The following is a 19,918-nucleotide window of genomic DNA, read 5'->3' on the forward strand; positions in this document are numbered from 1 at the left end:
CGATGGCCTTGGGCGGTGGTGCCCATGGCGAGCTGGGGGCCAAGTTGCAGCAGCACACCAAGCCCAACGACCCCAAGCAGCTTTCGCCCAGCTGTGGTGCCCAGCGCTGTGTCTTCAACCCATGCTCAGAGTCCCCAGCACATCATATGGGGACTTCCAGCGAGACAAAGTGGTGGGCACCACGGTAATAATAATAATAATAATAATAATACAGTGGTACCTTGGGTTAAGTACTTAATTCGTTCCAGAGGTCCGTTCTTAACCTGAATCTGTTCTTAACCTGAAGCACCACTTTAGCTAATGGGGTCTCCTGCTGCTCCTATGCCACTAGAGCACAGTTTCTGTTCTCATCCTGAAGCAAAGTTCTTAACCCGAGGTACTATTCCTGGGTTAGCGGAGTCTGTAACCTGAAGTGTATGTAACCTGAAGTGTACGTAACCCGAGGTACCACTGTAATAAATTTTATTTATACCCTGCCCTCCCCAGCCAAGACCGGACTCAGGGCGGCTAACACCCGATATAAAAACAAATTGATTGAAATACAACTTAAAAACAAGATTAAAATATATTAAAATATTAAAATACAGCCTCATTTCAATGGAAACTCAAATCAAAAACTTTGGGGGGGGGGGATGAAAACGTCAAGGCTAACTTTCCAGAGTTAGCAGGCAACTCCTGAAGCTAGCCAGAGCCAACTGTGGTACCAGGCTGGCTCTCGGCTGCTGGGACTGCCACAGTTCCCGGGGACATTAGATGAAATCCGGGGATGGAATTTGTCCGGGGGGCAAATCTGCAAATCCGGGGACTGTCCCCGGGAAATGGGGATGTCTGGTAACCCTACCCTATGGGGCATCTAGCTACCCTTCGGGTCTGATTCCAGCTGTTGCAAGAGTTTCCGTAATGTCCCCACATTAATTTCTCTCCTCTCTCTGCTCTTCTCTTTACAGGACTCTGTGGCGCTGAAGCCGTCGATTCAGTTCGAAGGAAGCCAAGGGGTAAGTCGAAGGCCTGTGACTGAATGTTAAAAAAAATCTGCTTTGCGCTCTCTCTTTAAAAATAATCATAATGGCCTCTCCGGCGCTGAGTCGGGACAATGGGATTTTGGTTAGGAGGTTCAGAATCTGGGCCGAATCTCGAAGGAGCCCCCTTTTTTAAAAAAAAAAAAAGTAGTTCAGATATGAGTTTTCAGTAAGAAACTGGAAACGGCCGTTATTCTATTCTTGGGGCTGGTTTGTTGGAAACTGAGCCTTTTCTTTTTCCCTGTTTCGCTTTGTGAGAGCCGCTGATGGCACCTGACATCTCTCTGTCATTCAGAACGGTTTCTGAGCACCCCTCTGCAAGGTCCACTTCCACCCTTAAGCTGGGAACTGGGGCGGAGGCTTTGCATAGGGCACGCGTTTCCTTTACAAATTTAATACACAATAATAATAATAATAGATTGGAGGTTTTTGAACAGAGGTTGGGACCGCCAGATCTTCAGGCGGCATTCCTGCGTCGCAGTGGGTTGGATTGGATGAGCCCTGGGTGCCCCTTTTAAATCTCCAGTTCCCTTATTCTGTGACCCGCTGGCTAAGGCTTCACATGTACAGTGGTGCCTTGCGAAACGAAATTAATCCGTTCTGTGAGGCTCTTCGTATAGCGGTTTTTCGTCTTGCAAAGCAAGCCCATTGACAGCTTAGCGGATTAGCGCTATTAGCGGTTTAGCGGCTTTTAGCGATCAGCTGTTAAGCGACTTATCAGCAGATCAGCTGATAAGCGGCTTAGCGGCTTAGGGAAAGGGGGGGAAAAACCCGCAGGAACTCGCAAGACATTTCCGTCTTGCAAAGCAAGCCCATAGGGAAATTCGTTTTGCGAAGCGCTTCCAAAACGGAAAACCCTTTCGTCTAGCGGGTTTTCCGTCTTGCAAGGCGTTCTTCTTGCGGGCCACCACTGTACATCTTCTAATCTTACTTTCTTTTGGGAAAAAAACAACCCAGCACATCTCGATACCTCGGCCGGACGGAGCAGCAGGAGCCCAGACGTTCTCGTTTTACCTCTCCAACATCGGGAAGGATAGTCCCCAGGGGAGTTTTGACTGCGTCCAGCAATATGTCTCCAGGTGAGTCCAGGCCCCAACCCCTGCATTTCCCACGGCCGGCAATGTGGGTTTTCCGCAGATTTTCAAATGGGAACAGAATGCCCCTGAAAACCTCCTGACGCCGATAGGGCAATTTGCGACATGTTCGACTCCGGGGTGGGAGCCTTCCCCCTGGTGGGCAGGGCGCTGGGTGCAAGTACTACCTTTGCACATTAGGCTCGTTTCTGCACATGCTCAGGAACCCCTCTTTGTCCCCCGATCCACACAAGCAGAGTGTCTGGCCAGAGAAGTCCATGCTCTGGTTATCTCCCGCTTGGACTACTGCCATGCGCTCTACGTGGGGCTACCTTTGAAGGTGACCCGGAAACTGCAACTAATCCAGAATGCAGCAGCTAGACTGGGGACTGGGAGTGGCTGCCGAGACCATATAACACCGGTCTTGAAAGACCTACATTGGCTCCCAGTATGTTTCCGAGCACAATTTAAAGTGTTGGTGCTGACCTTGAAAGCCCTAAACAGCCCAGTATCCCTGAAGGAGCGTCTCCACCCCCATCGTTCAGCCCAGACATGGAGGTCTAGCTCCAAGGGCCTTCTGGCGGTTCCCTCCCTGCGAGAAGTGAGGTTACAGGGAACCAGGCAGAGGGCCTTCTTGGTAGTGGCAGCTGCCCTGTGGAATACCCTCCCGTCAGATGTCAAGCAAATAACTGTCTGACTTTTAGAAGACATCTGAAGGCAGCCCTGTTTAGGGAAGTTTTTAATGGATGAGGTGTTGTCACCAAGAGCGGTTGGGGAAACCCAGCCAGATGGGCAGGATATAAGTAATAAATTATTATTATTATTATTATTATTATTATTATTATTATTATTATTATTATCATCCTCCTGCGGACAGCACTGAGGGCCACACAGGGAGGTCCCAAGGGCCGCATAGCCTAGAAAGCCAGCAAACCGGGAGACTTTTAGAGGAAGGCGAAGAAACTGAGGCGGGCAGAGATTTTAATCTGGGTCTCTCCCAGGCACTCTAACCACTATGCAACACTGTCTCTGACCTGAGGTGGGGTGGTGACCTGTGCTTTAGGTGTGATGACCAGGCGGCTTCTTCTTCCCGAAAGACTCCGGTTCCTTTATGCTTTTCATTTCTGCCTCTGCTTACCCTCCAGCAGCAATGGGAACATCCAGTTGGACTGCCTTGGCACCATCCAGGACAAAATCACCGTTTGTGCCACTGACGACTCCTACCAGAAGGCGAAGCAGAGCATGGCGCTGGTGGAGGAGGAGACCCGGAGCCGGGGAGCCATCGTCATCAAGCCCGGGGGCCGCTATGTTGGTGAGCAGCGACAGCGTTGCGTACGGTCAATCTTTGCAGCAGGGGAGAAGTGCGAGCCTCTCTGGCCTGGGAGCAGATCCGGGGAGTCGTTTCGAAACCCACAATCTCTTGCAAGCAGCCTCCGGGGGAACAGAGCCGCGCGTTGGTTTCCGAACATTTTGGAAGTTGAATGGACTTCCGGAACGGATTCCGTTCGACTTCCAAGGTGCGACTGTATTGATCTGAACATTTTTGACCCGTCAATATATTGCGAATCATGATGTGTGTCAGGGGCAGGGCCGGTTGACGCATCAGTCAAACCCAGTTTGAAGTCTGTATCGTGATACCGGTTTCATAATTTTTATCCTGGCAGTATACTGTGGGTTAAAGCACAGAGCCTAGGGCTTGCCGATCAGAAGGTCGGCAGTTCAAATCCCCGCAATGTGGGGTGAGCTGCCATTGCTCGGTTCCTGCTCCTGCCAACCTAGCAGTTCGAAAGCACGTCAAAGTGCAAGTAGATAAACAGGTACCGCTCCGGCAGGAAGGTAAACGGCGTTTCCGTGTGCTGCTCTGGTTCGCCAGAAGCGGCTTAGTCATGCTAGCCACATGACTCGGAAGCTGTACGCAGGCTCCCTCGGCCAGTAAAGCGAGGTGAGCGCCACAACCCCAGAGTCGGCCACGACTGGACCTCATGGTCAGGGGTCCCCTTTACCTTTATATTGCAAATCATATTTGTGTGTGCTGTGCAAAAATCTCAGTGCAGGGAGAACCGTGAAGCCAGCCTATCCTTCGACATAGCTCCAGCCTTGTTCCAGACATTGTGATATATCGGTATATCGCGATGTTTAGCTGCTGATATATCACAAAGTTGGAAACCAGATATTGCCCAGCCCTAAGGAAGTTTTTCCTGCCAACCTAGCAGTTCGAAAGCACGTCAAAGCGCAAGTAGATAAATAGGTACCGCTCCGGCAGGAAGGTAAATGGCGTTTCTGTGCCCTGCTCTGGTTCGCCAGAAACGGCTTAGTCCTGCTGGCCACATGACCCGGAAGCTGTACGCAGGCTCCCTCGGCCAGTAAAGCGAGCTGAGCGCCGCAACCCCAGAGTCAGCCGTGACTGGACCTAATGGTCAGGGGTCCCTTTACCTAGGGAAGTTTTTAATGTTTGGTGTTTTATCTTGGTTTAAATAGTCTGTTGTGAGCCGCCCAGAGTGGCTGGGGAAACCCAGCCAGATGGGCAGGGCATAAATAATACATTATTATTATTATTAGTGATCAGAAGGGAGCCCATTTCAGACTCTCTGAGCTGACAGTGCTTGGCCTGCATCTCTCGCCCTTCCTCCGGGGAGTCCGTGTCTGTAAACAGGAGCAGATTGCAGATTGCTGAGTTATCCCTGACTCATCGTTTTGGTGTGCGTTGCCAGCCAAACTCTTGCAGGAGCAAGCAATGGCAGGAAGTGTGTGTTTTCCTGTGTGCTGGGAAGAACAACGCAAGGGGTTTTTTTCCCCATCGGGAGGGGGCGGGAAGGCTTATCGGCAAGCAGTAAAAGGCGACAGGCCTCTCCTGCAGCCGCCTTCCTGCCAAAACGAAAAGCTTCGGAACTTTTCTCAGGGGCAAAGTTTCATTTCCTCTGGGAAATTTTCCTCCAGTGCAAATTAGGTGGTTGTTGGACGGGTGTCAGCCAGGCGTGAATCTCCTCCTAAACACAGCCTTCTGTAGCAAAGGTTCTCTGCGTCAGAGAGAGAACAGCTGTGACGAACAATGAATTTATTTTTTAAGACAAGGCTATAAAACCAGGCATGTACTGTAGACTTGAGTCCAGTTGCACAGGGGTTAGAATGTTGTTGTTGTTTAGTCGTGTCCGACTCTTGGTGACCCCCTGGACCAGAGCACGCCAGGCCCTCCTGTCTTCCACTGCCTCCCGCAGTTTGGTCAAACTCATCCTGGTAGCTTCGAGAACACTGTCCCACCATCTCGTCCTCTGTCCTCCCCTTCTCCTTGCGCCCTCCATCTTTCCCAGCATCAGGGTCTTTTCCAGGGAGTCTTCTCTTCTCATGAGGTGGCCAAAGTCTTGGAGCCTTGGCTTCAGGATCTGTCCTTCCAGTGAGCACTCAGGCCTGATTTTCTTAAGAATGGAGAGGTTTGATCTCCTTGCAGTCCATGGGACTCTCAAGAGTCTCCTCCAGCACCATAATTGAAAAGCATCCATTCTTCGGCGATCAGCCTTCTTTATGGTCCAGCTCTCACTTCCATACATCACTACTGGGAAAACCATAGCTTTTAATATGCAGACCTTTGTTGGCAAGGTGATGTCTCTACTTTTTAAGATGCTGTCTAGGTTAGAATAGGGGTTAGAATAAGAAAGCGCAAATCAAGAATATCAGCGCTTATCTGAATGGCAAGCATAAATTCAGATTTGCTTAGCTTGTGACAAGTGTTGTCTTGAAAACGACAAGTGTAAGATACAAAGGAATAGCAAATTGCATAAGAAGGTGCGTGGAGTCTGTCGTTGCAATCTCAAATGATGCATGATTTTCTCTGTTATAGCTATATCTCAGGCTGAGCGGTACACCCGGTGTCAGATTTTTGGGCTGTTTTCCATTGAGTTGCAACGACTTCTTGAGCCGCCAACGTCGTACATAAAACAGTTCTTTTGACAATATGTCTGCATTGGCATAACCCAAACGCATTCGCTGATGTTAATTTTGGGCAGGAAACAGCAGTTTCTTTCCTACAGCTCATTGTTTCCGTCCAAAAATCAAACCCCCAAAATATTGCACCAATGTACGTGAATGCCCCTGGGGTTGTCTCTGTGATAGCTCAGTCAGTAGCAGAGGTCAGCAAACTTTTTCAGCAGGGGGCCGGTCCACTGTTCCTCGGACCTTGTGGGGGGGCCGGAATGTATTTTTTTTGGGGGGGGGGGAGAATAAATTCCTACGCCCCACAAAAACCCAGAGATGCATTTTAAATCAAAGGACACAGTCTACTCATGTGAAAACACGCTGATTCCCGGACCGTCTGTGGGCCAGATTGAGAAGGCGATTGGGCCGGATCCGGCCCCCGTGCCTTAGTTTGCCTACCCATGCATGAGTTTTAATCTCAGTGTCACAGGTTGGGACCCCACATTGGGCAAAACGTTCCTGCATTGCCAGCAGAGTGGATTTGAGTTAAATCAAATTGATTTCAATCATGATTTCAGTCACTAGTAAGTAAGACTTGATTTAGATCCTTTTACAAAAAAGACTCATTCTTGCTGGTAGAATCTTAATATTTACAACCAGTGGAAGGTTTCATTCTCGGAATAATAATTTTTCAGAGTAGTTTTTTAACAGTTACATCGAAAATTACTGTTAGAAATACGTAGACAGATAATTATGAAATTATTGTGAGGTTTAACTAGTCAACTGTTTATATTTCGACAACTTTTCTGCTGTTGGAAGGAGAAAAATAATCATTTCCTTAATAACAATTTATTTAACTAAAATATTAACATTGTAGCATATGTATCCATGTTTGTTAACGGATGTGGTTAAACATTTTTATTTTTTTTAAACAAAGCTTTGAGTTTTAGCACACATGAAAAACTTAAAACAAATCCTTTTTTCCTGATGAATAGCCTGTGGACTGTAATGTAACTTAAATAGAAAATCCAGAAAGATTTTTCCTCCAAAAGCATTTTATTTTTAAAATCTGATTTAAGTAAAAAACAAACAAAAATCGGATTTAAATTTTTTAAAAATCGGATTTAAATAAAGAAAATCCAATTTCAATTTTAAAAAATCATTGATTTTTATCCACCCTGATTCCCAGGTGTTTGATTAGATGGCCCTTGGGTTGGGGGGTGTTGTAAACAAAAATTGCCCTTTCCCCTTATGGGGTATCCAAGAGCCCGTATAGAGTCCTTACGTAGGTTCCCTATTGGTAGGAGAAAATAACAGAGGCCAACCAGAGAATATTGAGAAGCAAAGCAGCTATTAAGCCTGATCTTTATTGATCTGTTGCAACCGGGTCCTTACTCCCCACACGCAGGAGGGAGGAGGAACCCAGAACAAAAGTCTGCCTACCCTTATATAGACATTTAAAATTCCCTCCCTGGAGTCCAAGACCACCGCCAGATACATCATACCTATATCACAGAAAGGGCGGTCTACAGCGGAAATCTGAGTGCTTTGTTTACCTCTTGTCTGCCAGGTTACCTGTTTAATGGTCACTTGATTGGATTGCCTGGGGAACCTGGCAAGTCTTTTGTAATGATAAATACTTCGTTCCTGGGCCAGGCCACAGGCTCACACCCTATTCATATCTTAAACGTGCCCTTAAGACAGGATTTGTGAAGGAAAAGACAATGGGGAGGCTTTTCCATTTTCTCTTGACCTTGCATGGAAAACATTTGGTCAGTTTGGGAATAAGAAATGGTTCCAGGTCGGTCTTCCTGTGCCGATCGATGTACGCGCTTGGTTGGTACACTTTGTTGTTGTTGTTGTTTAGTCGTTTAGTCGTGTCCGACTCTTCGTGACCCCCTGGACCAGAGAACGCCAGGCACCTCTGTCCTCCACTGCCTCCTGCAGTTTGGTCAAACTCATGCTGGTAACCTCGAAAACACTGTCCCACCATCTCGTCCTCTGTCGCCCCCTTCTCCTTGTGCCCTCCATCTTTCCCAACATCAGGGTCTTTTCCAGGGAGTCTTCTCTTCTCCTGAGGTGGCCAAAGTCTTGGAGCCTCAGCTTCAGGATCTGTCCTTCCAGTGAGCACTCAGGGCTGATTTCCTTCCGAATGGAGAGGTTTGATCTTCTTGCAGTCCATGGGACTCTCAAGAGTTGGTACACTTATGAACATTTATTATGTATCTAAGACCTCAAAATTCCTATCACAGGGATACAATTCTATGATTCCCACCACATATTGAACTTTCTTTCCTAAAACATTGGGGTGCTGCTGTTGCTTAGGCAAAGCTCCTCTTAACGTCCAGCCTCTGTACAAAATAAAATAAAAACAGAGAGCAGCTTTGACCCTGCAAGCTTTGCTGTATTCTTGGAAGGCAAGGGTTTTCGGTGTGTGCGTTTGTTTTTAGAATAGGAAATTGAGGCGAGCCAGGAACAGGAAGCCCGTTCATCTCGGAACGCGATCAGCCCCGTTCTGGCCTCCTATCTGATTTAGGTTCCTAAGAAAAAAGGAAGCTGCATTCTGCCGCGTCAGATCCTGTGGCCTGTCTGGCTCAGTGGTGCCTGCCCAAACTGGCAGCCTTTAGTGACTTGGGTTAGGGGGTGTCTTTCGGGGCTACCACAGGCCAGCATCGTTTTCTGTCCTGTTGTAAACAAAAATTGCCCTTTTCCCTTACGGGGTATCCAAGAGCCCATATAGAGTCCTTACATAGGTTCCCTATTGGTAGGAGAAAATAACAGAAGCCAACCAGAGAATATTGAGAAGCAAAGCAGCTAGTAAGCTTGATCTTTATTGATCTGTTGCAACAGGGTCCTCACCACATGCAGGAGGGAGGAGAAACCCAGAAAAATGGCGCGCAAGGCCTTATAAAGACTTTTGAAATTGCCACCCTGTAGATCAAGACCACCCCCAGAAACATCATACCTACATCACAGAAGGGGTGTAACCTCAGACCACCCCTCAGATACATCACACCTACATCACAGAAAAGGCGGTCTAAACAGAAATTTGAATATTGTTTTTCTCCTGTCCTTGTTTATCTCCTGTCTGGCAGGTTACTTGATTGGATTGCCTGGGGATCCTGGCCAGTCTTTTGTAATGATAAATACTTAGTTCCTGGGCCAGGTCACAGGCTCACACCCTATTCATATCTTAAATGTGCCCTTAAGACAGGATTTGTGAGGAAAGAGACAATGGGGAGGTTTCCCACTTTGGCCTTGCAGAGAAAACATTTGCTCAGTTTAGGAATCAAAATGGTTCCAGGTTGGCCCTCCTGTGCTGATCTATGTACGTGCTTGGTTGGTACACTTATGAACATTACCATCTAAGACCATAAAATTCCTATCGCAGTCCAAATGATAGAAGTGTTGTCCAATAAACTCAGAATATTACGTTCTGTTGTATAAAGCCGTTGGTACTGTTGCAGGAATTTATGTATAGGTTGGGGGGGTTGCCCCTCCAGCAGATATCACGCGCATGCAGCCCACTACCAAAACCATCACAATCGCTTTTGTGACTTTTGTGATTTGTCCCCACAAAACACTTCATCACAGTTTCTTCTTATCTATTCAAAGGGCCTCTGCTGCACGATACCAAATTTAAGAATTCACTGATCTATGTACTGGCTCACTAGGAAAACTTCAGAAATTCATATAGACATGTGAGCTCAGCTACTCAGCAGCCCCTCTGCCTGAGTGATAATCCCTGGCCTCCTGATACCTGAGTGTCAGACAGGTAGCCATTCCAGAAATAACAAACCCAGATGAAGACAAATGGGTGTGATTAACATGGCTAGGAAACAGTGAAATGTAAATATCTCTTTTGTTTCACTTGATGGGTGTTTGGTGGAGGGCAAGGGGAACCATGGGGCAGGGTCCAGGATGCTCAGATTACTGCCACCAGACCTCCCCTTTCATGATGTAACCGTGATGTATGAGTGATGTAGTTTGGGGGGGTGTAACATGGGGATTGGACACGGGTGGCGCTGTGGGTAAAACCTCAGTGCCTAGGGCTTGCCAATCACATGGTCGGCGGTTCGAATCCCCGCGGCGGGGTGAGCTCCCGTCATTCGGTCCCAGCTCCTGCCCACCTAGCAGTTCGAAAGCACCCCTAAGTGCAAGTAGATAAATAGGTACCGCTTTATAGCGGGAAGGTAAACGGCGTTTCCGTGTGTTGCGCTGGTGCTGGCTCGCCAGAGCAGCTTCGTCACGCTGGCCACGTGACCCGGAAGTGTCTCCGGACAGCGCTGGCCCCCGGCCTCTTAAGTGAGATGGGCGCACAACCCTAGAGTCAGACACGACTGGCCCGTACAGGCAGGGGTACCTTTAACATGGGGATTAGCAGCTAAGAAAAGTTTGGGTTCTCTTTTGTTTGGGGCTTCCATCTTGTTCCACCTTGTGGCACGTGGGAGTCCTGTCGCGACAGTATTCAATAAAGACCAAGCCTACTGGCTGCTGTTTTGCTCTGGTATTCCTGGCTGGTGTCCTTGTTTTTTGTCCAAGGGAGCCCTCAGATTTCTCTGTTAACATTACCAAATGGCCAGAACGCTTTGCCAATCAGTCGTTTCTTAAGAGTCTGCACATCCAGCTTGCCTGTTGCTAACACATATATAGAAAGCGACCACTGCTTTTTCGCTTTTGAAAGATCAGTCCACTTGTTCCAATATCTCTGTTGTCTTGAGAGCCCTTATAAGGAGTGGTAGCTGCTGCTACAGCAGTGCCCCGTTTTTTGGACGTAATCCATTCCGGAACACCGTTCCACTTCCGAAACGGTCATAAACCAAGGCACAAAGGGCGGTCTGCAGAAAAACAGGGCATTGGAGAAATAATGTGTACACCCAGCGGAAGCCGTTCGACTTCTGAGGCGCATTTGAAAATGGAAGCATTTATTTCCGGGTTTTCGACGTTTGGGAACCAAAACGTCCGGCTTCTAAGACGCCACCGAAAACCGAGGTATGGCCATTGGGCTGCATCGGACTGATGGCATTTGTCGCTTAGAGATGTAAACACGGAAGAATCCATCTTCCTCATCTCTTGGTTGGCCCAAAGTCGATACAGTGTTACCTTGGTTCTCAAACGCCTTGGTGCTCAAACAACTTGGAACCCAAACACTGCAAACCTAGAAGTAAGGGTGGTGGTTTGCGAACTTTTCCCCGAAGCCGAACATTCTCTGTTTTGAGTGTTATGCTGAGGTCTGTCTGTTTTTGCTGTTTATTTTGCATTTTTGCGGCTCTTTTTGTTTTGTTTTTGGGACTGTGTGGAATCCAGTTCAGCTACTGATTGATTGATGGATTGTGCGACTGCAGTACATTGTTTATTGCTCTCATTTTATGTACCAGTGGTCTCATTCGATAGTAAAGTTCATGTTCAGTAGCTGTTTTAAGGGTGGTTTTTCAAAGTTTGAGAACCAAGATACCGCTGTATATCCATTTTTCCATATCCCCACCCTTTCTCCCCCCCCAAAACAGCACGGACCCTAACCTTTTCTTTTTCCTCTCGCTTAGGCAAGACGGTCAAGGTGCGAAAACCGGCCCCGGTGGCTTCGGAAGCCGTCCCCTCGCGGATCCGCCCGACGCCCGTCAACCTGGCCAGCGCCATCAAGAAAGGCAACAGCGCCGTCTCCCAGCGGCCCTTCAGAGACCGCGTCCTGCATCTGCTGGCCCTCAAGCCCTACAAGAAGCCGGAGTTGTTCTTGCGGCTGCAGAAGGACGGCCTCACGGCGCAAGATAAGGACTCTCTCGATGGGCTCCTGCAGCAGGTGGGTCGGTGCGCGGTCTGATTCTCCATAGAAGTCGCCTTCAGTTGTCTTTTAAAAGTAAAATGCCATATTTTTCACTCTATAAGACGCACCAGACCACAAGACGCACCTAGTTTTTGGAGGAGAAAAACAAGAAAAAAAATATTCTGAATCTCAGAAGCCAGAACAGCAAGAGGGATCGCTGCGCAGTGAAAGCAGCAATCCCTCTTGCTGTTCTGGCTTCTGGGATAGCTGCGCAGCCTGCGTTCGCTCCATAAGACGCACACACATTTCCCCTTACTTTTTAGGAGGGGAAAAGTGAGTCTTAAAGAGCAAAAAAGATAGTAGTTTTTATTACAAATTCGTTCATCCTCACAATCACAAACAATAAAAAATTCACAAGTTTCTTCCGAATCTCAAGACCTCCCTCCGCCATGCGTTCTTTAAGCAGCTTTCTAAAAAACTGCGTATTATAAGTCCATCTAATTTACAATCCTCCGTTGTATCCAAAGTCCTTGCAGGAGTTATTTAAAACCTGCCCAAGAGTTCAAGTGTTTGCAGTGGTCTTCCTAGTATAATGCAGATTTGTCTCTTATTGAGGTTTTCATCCTCCTGGTTTCTGATTTTCACGGTTAGTTTCTGCGTAGTCCAATAATTTCACCTGCCAGTCCGCCCTAGACTCTCGTGGTCCCTCCCAACTCTTGGATTCTGTGTTTGTTGTTGTTGTTTAGTCGTTTAGTCGTGTCCGACACTTCGTGACCCCATGGACCAGAGCACACCAGGCCCTTCTGTCTTCCACTGCCTCCCGCAGTTTGGTCAAACTCATGCTGGTAGCTTCGAGAACACTATCCAACCATCTCGTCCTCTGTCGTCCCCTTCTCCTTGTGCCCTCCATCTTTCCCAACATCAGGGTCTTTTCTAGGGAGTCTTCTCTTCTCCTGAGGTGGCCAAAGTCTTGGAGCCTCAGCTTCAGGATCTGCATTCCCTAACCCCCTGTTATAAGAAAAACTGCTCCTTTTCCCTTATGGGGTACCCAAGAGCCCATATAGAGTTCTTTTGTAGGTTCTCTATCGGTAGGAGAAACATGTTGTTGTTGTTTAGTCGTGTCCAACTCTTGGTGACCCCCTGGACCAGAGCACACCAGGCCCTCCTGTCTTCCACTGCCTCCCGTGGTTTGGTCAAACTCATCCTGGTAGCTTCGAGAACAGTGTCCAACCATCTCGTCCTCCGTCGTCCCCTTCTCCTTGTGCCCTCCATCTTTCCCAACATCAGGGTCTTTTCCAGGGAGTCTTCTCTTCTCATGTGGTGGCCAAAGTCTTGGAGCCTCGGCTTCAGGATCTGTTCTTCCAGTGAGTACTCAGGGCTGATTTCCTTCAGAATGGAGAGGTTGGATCTTCTTGCAGTCCATGGGACTCTCAAGAGTCTCCTCCAGCACCAGAATTCAAAAGCATCCATTCTTCGGCGATCAGCCTTCTTTATGGTCCAGCTCTCACTTCCCTACATCACTACTGGGGAAACCATGGCTGTGTTTAGGGATTGATAAATAAACCCTTCCCTGTCCTCTCCCTCCCTCTTCCAGGTTGCAAACATGAACGCCAAAGACAGCACCTTCACCCTGAAGGATTACCTTTACAAAGAGGTGCAGAGGGACTGGCCAGGATACTTGGAAGGAGACCAGCAGTTGCTGAAGAGGATCCTGTTCCGGTAAGGGCTCTAGCGGGGGGCATTTCCCCTTGGGTTAAGCGTCCCTAGGTGTTAGTATCACAGAAGGGGACTCGGGTGGCGCTGCAGTCTAAACCCTTGAGCCTCCTGGGCTTGCCAATCAGAAAGTCGGCGGTTCGAATCCCCGCAATGACAGAGTGAGCTCCCGTTGCTCGGTCCCTGCTCCTGCCAACCTAGCAGTTCGAAAGCACACCAGCGCAAGTAGATAAATAGGTACTGCTCCGGCGGGAAGGTAAACGGCATTTCCGCGCGCTCTGGTTTCCGTCACAGTGTCCCGTTGCACCAGAAGCGGTTTAGTCCTGCTGGCCACATGACCCGGAAAGCTGTCTGCGGACAAACGCCGGCTCCCTCGGCCTGAAAGCGAGATGAGCGCCGCAACCCCAGAGCCACCTTTGACTGGACTTAACTGTCCAGGGACCCTTTACCTTTTTTAAACTTTAGTATCACAGAATAGGTGGGACGCAGGTGGCGCTGTGGGTTAAAGCCTCAGCGTCTAGGACTTGCCGATTGAAAGGTCGGCGGTTCGAATCCCTGCGGCGGGGTGCGCTCCCGCTGCTCGGTCCCAGCGCCTGCCAACCTAGCAGTTCGAAAGCACCTCCGGGTGCAAGTAGATAAATAGGGACCGCTTACCAGCGGGAAGGTAAACGGCGTTTCCGTTTGCGGCTCTGGCTCGCCAGAGCAGCGATGTCACGCTGGCCACGTGACCCGGAAGCGTCTCCGGACAGCGCTGGCCCCTGGCCTCTTAAGTGAGATGGGCGCACAACCCCAGAGTCTGTCAAGACTGGCCCGTACGGGCAGGGGTACCTTTACCTTTACCTTTTACCTATCACAGAATAGGGGCAGGGAAGGTCTGAGGCCTTCCTAAATGTTGTTGGGGGTCAGCCGCGTGACACAGAGCGTCTGTCCCACATGCATAAGTTTCCAGGTTAAATCCCTGCCTGCTCCCTGTTTCCTAATAATAATAATAATAATAATAATAATAATAATAAGCGAAAAAACATCAAAAATTAAAAACCTCCCTAAGCAGGGCTGCCTTCAGATGTCTTTTAAAGAGAAGATAGCTTGCTTATTTCCTTGACATCTGGTGGGAGGGCGTTCCACAGGGCGGGCGCCACCACCGAGAAGGCCCTCTGCCTGGTTCCATTTAACTTCACTTCTTGCAGTGAGGGATCTGCCAGAAGGCCCTCGGAGCTGGACCTCAGTGTCCGGGCAGAACGATGGAGGTAGAGACGCTCCTTCAGGTATACTGGGCCTTTGAGGCCGTTTAGGGCTTTAAAGGTCAGCACCAGCACTTTGAATTGTGCTCAGAAATGTACTGGGAGCCAAGATCTTTCAAGATTCTCAGTGGCTGCTCCCAGTCTGGCTGCCGCATTCTGAATCAGTTGTAGTTTCTGGGTCACCTTCAAAGGCAGCCCCATGGAGAGCGCATTGCAGTAGCGCAAGAGGGAGGTAACCTGAGCATGGACCATGTCACCACACAAACCGTCTCGTGAAAGGTGAAAATAACAAGTTACTCGGAGTGCTTGTTGGAAGAGTAACACACAACAGGCAACTTTGTTCAGGCTTAAACCAGTAATTCAGTTTCAAAGTTGTGCTCAGTGGAGATGCACCTTCAGGTCTACTGGGCCTTTGAGGCCGTTTAGGGCTTTAAAGGTCAGCACCAACACTTTGAATTGTGAACGTCCTGCTAGCTCCTCCTTTCTCCCCAGCTATCTCTCTCCCCCCCCCCCCAACCTCATGAAGGACCCGGTGCTACCAGCTGCACTGGCTCCCGGTGGAGTACAGGATCAGGTTTAAGGTGCTGGTTTTAACCTTCAACGCCCTATATGGCCTAGGACCCTCGTACCTACAGGACTGCCTCTCCTGGTATGTCCCACGGAGGAACTTACGATCTTCAAACAAAAACATCCTGAAGGTCCCAGGCCACAGAGAGGTTAGGCTGGCCTCAACCAGAGCCAGGGCTTTTTCGGCTGTGGCTCCGATCTGGTGGAACGCTCTGTCCCAAGAGACTAGGGCCCTGCGGGACTTGACATCTTTCCGCATGGCCTGCAAGACAGAGCTGTTCCACCAGGCCTTTGGCCAGGGCACAGCCTGACCCCCTCCTTTGGCAATCTTCACAGAACTCAAGCCCAATGGTTGCCATCAATTGGATTTGAATTAATTTTATAATGAAATGATTTTAGAATGTTGTATTATTTTATTGTTGTTAGCTGCCCTGAGCCCGGCTTCGGCTGGGGAGGGCGGGATATAAATTAAAATTTATTGTTATTATTATTCCTTTTGTGTGCCCTGAATCTCCCAACCATCCTCTCCATCGAATGCCCACAAATTCCAGGGTTAGGAGAGAGGGAGGAATGCTTTTCCTGCATGCCCTTTCTCCGTGCCACGCGAAATTTTGCAGACCACGCCGCCTCTTCCTTGCCTTCTCTCTTAAGCTAGAAAGTCCCACACGCTGCCGCCGCCTTTCTCCATGGGAAAATTGCGCCTGTGGGGATGCCAGTGAAAAATAGGAGGCATCGTGTCAGTTTGGATAAGAAAACACAGCTCACCTGCCCAGCTGTTGCAGGTGCAAGGATATGGTCTTCCTGGGTGCAGATTTTTTAAGAAATGGGAAGGCAGCCCTCGCTTCTAGCCTGGTGGGTTCAGTTTTCTCTGCTCAGGCGGCCAGATCCTTGTCAGTGGTTATTTTTAGGCTGTTGCTCATCTAGATGCCAGGATATACGTGCCCGGGGGGGGGGGGGTTGGCGAGAGACGTAACTGCTTCATCCTCCTCCTCCTCCTTGGGAAACAGCGGCACAGCTACCGTATTTTTTGCTCTCTAAGACTCACTTTTTCCCTCCTAAAAAAGTAAGGGGGAATGTGTGTGCGTCTTATGGAGCGAATGCAGGCTGCGCAGCTATCCCAGAAGCCAGAACAGCAAGAGGGATTGCTGCTTTCGCTGCGCAGCGATCCCTCTTGCTCTTCTGGCTTCTGAGATTCAGAATATTTTTTTTCTTGTTTTTTTCCTTCAGAAACTAGGTGTGTCTTGTGGTCTTGTGCGTCTTATAGAGCGAAAAATACGGTGCACACCTCCGCGGCACGACTGCGTGTCTGTGTGTCTGTGTAGGCCTGTTTGCAAACTTGTAATTTTCCATTTCAATTAAAATTTGGCGCCCAGACCTTCCCAATGCACATACACACACAGAGAGAGAGACAGCCTCCAGGGACCTCGTCCCTTGCCAAAGAAAACTCTCGCCGTTTTTCAGACTCCCATTAAACCAACCTCGTCTCCTCCGCGAGCCAACTGGGTTTACGGACCATGGAAACTGTTCAAAACAGAGGGTGGGGGGTGCGCGGGGGGAGGAGAGGGGGGAATGCGTTTTTGTTTTTGTTTTGCCTTAGCTGGGTCGGGGGGGAATAACTGCAATAGAAATAACCTATTGACACCCCCCTTTTGCATTATAACAGAAAAGGTCCAAGCCCAGTGGCGCCTTTGCAGACTCAATTATTTTATTGGGTGTTGCTAACAAGCTGGTTTCAGGAAAGAGAAATAAAGACAAATAAGGTTGTTTTAAAATAATAATAATAATAATAAAATAAAAGGCATACATGATACTGCTGAACGATAATCGAACAGCACAGGAGGGAATACATGCTTGGTCTCTGTGGCATAAATTCGAACTAATTTCTCATACAGTCGTACCTCGGATGCCGAACGCCTTGCGAGTCGAACGTTTTGGCTCCCGAACACCGCAAACCCAGAAGTGAGTCTTCTGGTTTGCGAATGTTCTTTGGAACCCGAACGTCCGACGCGGCTTCCGATTGGCTGCAGGAGCTTCCCTTTGGTTTCTGAACCGCGCTTTGGTTTCTGAACATTTTGGAAGCCGAACGGACTTCCGGAACAGATTCCGTTCGACTTCTAAGATACAGCTATAATGAAAAGAGTTTTTTTTTTTTTTTAATTGGATTAATGCTTGGATCTTGACGACTTCTATTCCCATAAGTTTTTGTATGCCCGAGACACTTGCTGCTGCTGCTGCTTCTGGCCTTAGTTGATATTTTTAAGCCTGATATTTGAAGCACAAATAGCACCAAAAAATATTTAAGTTGGCACCCTTGGTTAGGAAGGGCAACATGCTAAGCCTTGGAATGCCAGCAGTCCAGGTTATTGGGTTGAGATTCCTTCCCTGGGCGTGTTTTAAATAACATTTGCTTGCCTCCCATCCTTAGGGGACGCGGGTGGCGCTGTGGGTTAAACTGCAGAGCCTAGGATTTGCCGATCAGAAGGTTGGCGGTTCGAATCCCTATGACGGGGTGAGCTCCTGTTGCTCGGTCCCTGCTCCTGCCAACCTAGCAGTTCGAAAGCACCTCAAAGTGCAAGTAGATAAATAGGTACCACTCCGGCAGGAAGGTAAACGGTGTTTCCGTGCGCTGCTCTGGTTCGCCAGAAGCGGCTTAGTCCTGCTGGCCACATGAACTGGAAGCTGTACGCCATCTCCCTCGGCCAATAAAGCGAGATGAGCGCCGCAACCCCAGAGTCGGCCACGACTGGACCTAATGGTCAGGGGTCCCTTTACCTTCACCATCCTTGATTACACCCGTTGGTCCCTTTTACGCAACAAAGAAGAAGAAGAAGACTTGGTGTGGTTTAACATAACAAACACCTTTTCGTTTTTTTTTTTTTGTTGTTGTTGTTCTCCGCTCCCCCCTCCCTGCCCCCAGGAAACTCTGCCAGCCGCAGAACACCAGCTGCCCCCTAGAGGCACCAGCTCCCGCTTCACCAAAAGACAATGCAAACTCCTCCTGCTCTCCGCCCCAGGTAGGTTATGAGTACAACCTAAATTGGGTATACATAGCAGTTAACCATGGCTCAGCATCCTTCGAATCCAAAGCCTGGATCTCTCAAATACCTTCTTGGAGCTATTAACAGCAGTCACAGCTGCTTGCTGCTTAGAGGAGGAAAACAAGGGGGGGGGGAATTCTAAACGAAACAGTGGATGTATGATTTTTGTGGTTCATGCTGTGGCCACAGACATGTGATCTGACAGTGAGTTTGGAGTAGCCCAATGCAAAAATCCTGAGGATCCATGTGGATCCGTGCTTTGTAACCACGTTTTAAGTGGGGAGGGAAGGAAAAGCACTCAAGGGACAAGGAGCACGCGTGGGGTGTGTGGAGAAGGATGCTGCTAATAATGCTATTTAGCAAGCTGAGTGGGGAGGAGAGAGGGACAGAGAGCCTGCTTGCTTTAAAGGAGCCAACCAGACAGGAGCCGCTTATACTCGTGTAAGCGGCTCCTCTCCTCTCCCGCTTTGCTCCTTTAAAGCAAGCAGGCTCTCTGTCCCTCTCTCCTCCCCACTCAGCGGCTCTTCTCCCGCTTTGCTGTTTCAAAGCGAGCCACGGAGGAGGGAAGGAAGGGGAACCATGGATCCTCTGCTCACGACTGCAGCAGATCCCCCCCCCCCCCGCCACCCGTAGGCATTCCCTCCAGACATTTCCCCTTACTTTCTAGGAGGAAAAAAGTGAGTGTTATGGTGCAAAAAATACGGTAAGTCTTCAACACACTCCTCTTCTTTCTTAGGAGAAAAGTGGCCTGTAGTGAACAGTGGTTCCCCCAATTCTCAACCAGAGCATTCAGAGGGTCGCATAGAGGCCGTAGCACTCTTGAAATCCTCTGAACCATCTGATTCGGTTTCAGATTCAGAACCAGAACCTTCATCAGAGGGTATGGAGTTTAGCTGCTGTTTCTCCTCAGTCTCTTCACTGTCATCAGGATAACATTGGAAAATTCCCACAATGAGCCCCCATCGCAGGGGTATGGCTTGGTGAGGTTTTCTGCTCCCAGGCAGCCTGGTGGCATCCTCAATGTTCGGGAAAAGGGAATTTTCCCGCTTGCTGTGAAGTTTGTGGCTAACAGGGGCCCCCCCTTTTTAATTTTTTTTTTTTATTATTAATATTCTTTATTTTTTTGCTCGTGTGCTCAAGACATCGATTCCATAAAACATATTTTGTTGCACTGTGCAAAATATGAGCAAGCCAGGGCTGAACTGATACTACCCTTGCTGGTACCTTTCCCGGGAAAATCAGAGGATGTCAGGTTCCTGTCGGAAGACCGGACAAACGCTAGAACATTAGCCGTGGCAAATGGTTGCAAGAACCAATGGTCCCTATATTCTGAATAAAGTGCTTGTTTAACCTGGAGGTAGGCTGTCTGAATTGTGTATGGCTTTGTAACGATTTGTTGGGTCTCTGGACCGTAATAAAGATTGATGATGATGATGATTGCAGTCATACCTGAGCTCCCAAACGCCTTGGGAGCCGAACGTTCTGCCTCCCGAACGATCGGAAACCGGAAGCGAGTGTTCCGGTTTTCGAACGTTCTTTCGGGAGCCGAACGTCTGACGCGGCTTCCAATTGGCTGTTCAAGGGAAGCCAGTGTTGG

General features: G+C 48.8%; 1 protein-coding gene and 1 long non-coding RNA gene across 3 annotated transcripts in view; both read left to right on the top strand.

Moving 5' to 3' along the window:
- The window catches only part of ELL (elongation factor for RNA polymerase II), a 55,279-nt gene that overhangs the window by 27,363 nt on the left and 7,998 nt on the right, over positions 1-19,918 (top strand). The window contains exons 2-7 of one of the 2 annotated variants that reach the window (XM_083720426.1): positions 948-995; positions 1,977-2,098; positions 3,241-3,404; positions 11,545-11,798; positions 13,357-13,481; positions 18,201-18,297. In XM_083720426.1, coding sequence (XP_083576552.1) covers positions 948-995; positions 1,977-2,098; positions 3,241-3,404; positions 11,545-11,798; positions 13,357-13,481; positions 18,201-18,297 — 810 coding nt within the window. Of the gene's footprint in view, positions 1-947; positions 996-1,976; positions 2,099-3,237; positions 3,405-11,544; positions 11,799-13,356; positions 13,482-18,200; positions 18,298-19,918 lie in introns of both variants that reach the window. The other variant, XM_083720425.1, reaches the window with a different exon arrangement.
- Positions 7,849-10,511, top strand: LOC310835913. Its single transcript, XR_014559790.1, has 2 exons — positions 7,849-8,196; positions 10,396-10,511. It is a non-coding gene; the product is annotated as an uncharacterized lncRNA (long non-coding RNA).

The sequence above is a fragment of the Podarcis gaigeae genome (assembly GCF_964106915.1).
Source record: "Podarcis gaigeae genome assembly, chromosome: 18".
NCBI classification, from domain to species: Eukaryota; Metazoa; Chordata; class Lepidosauria; order Squamata; family Lacertidae; genus Podarcis; species Podarcis gaigeae.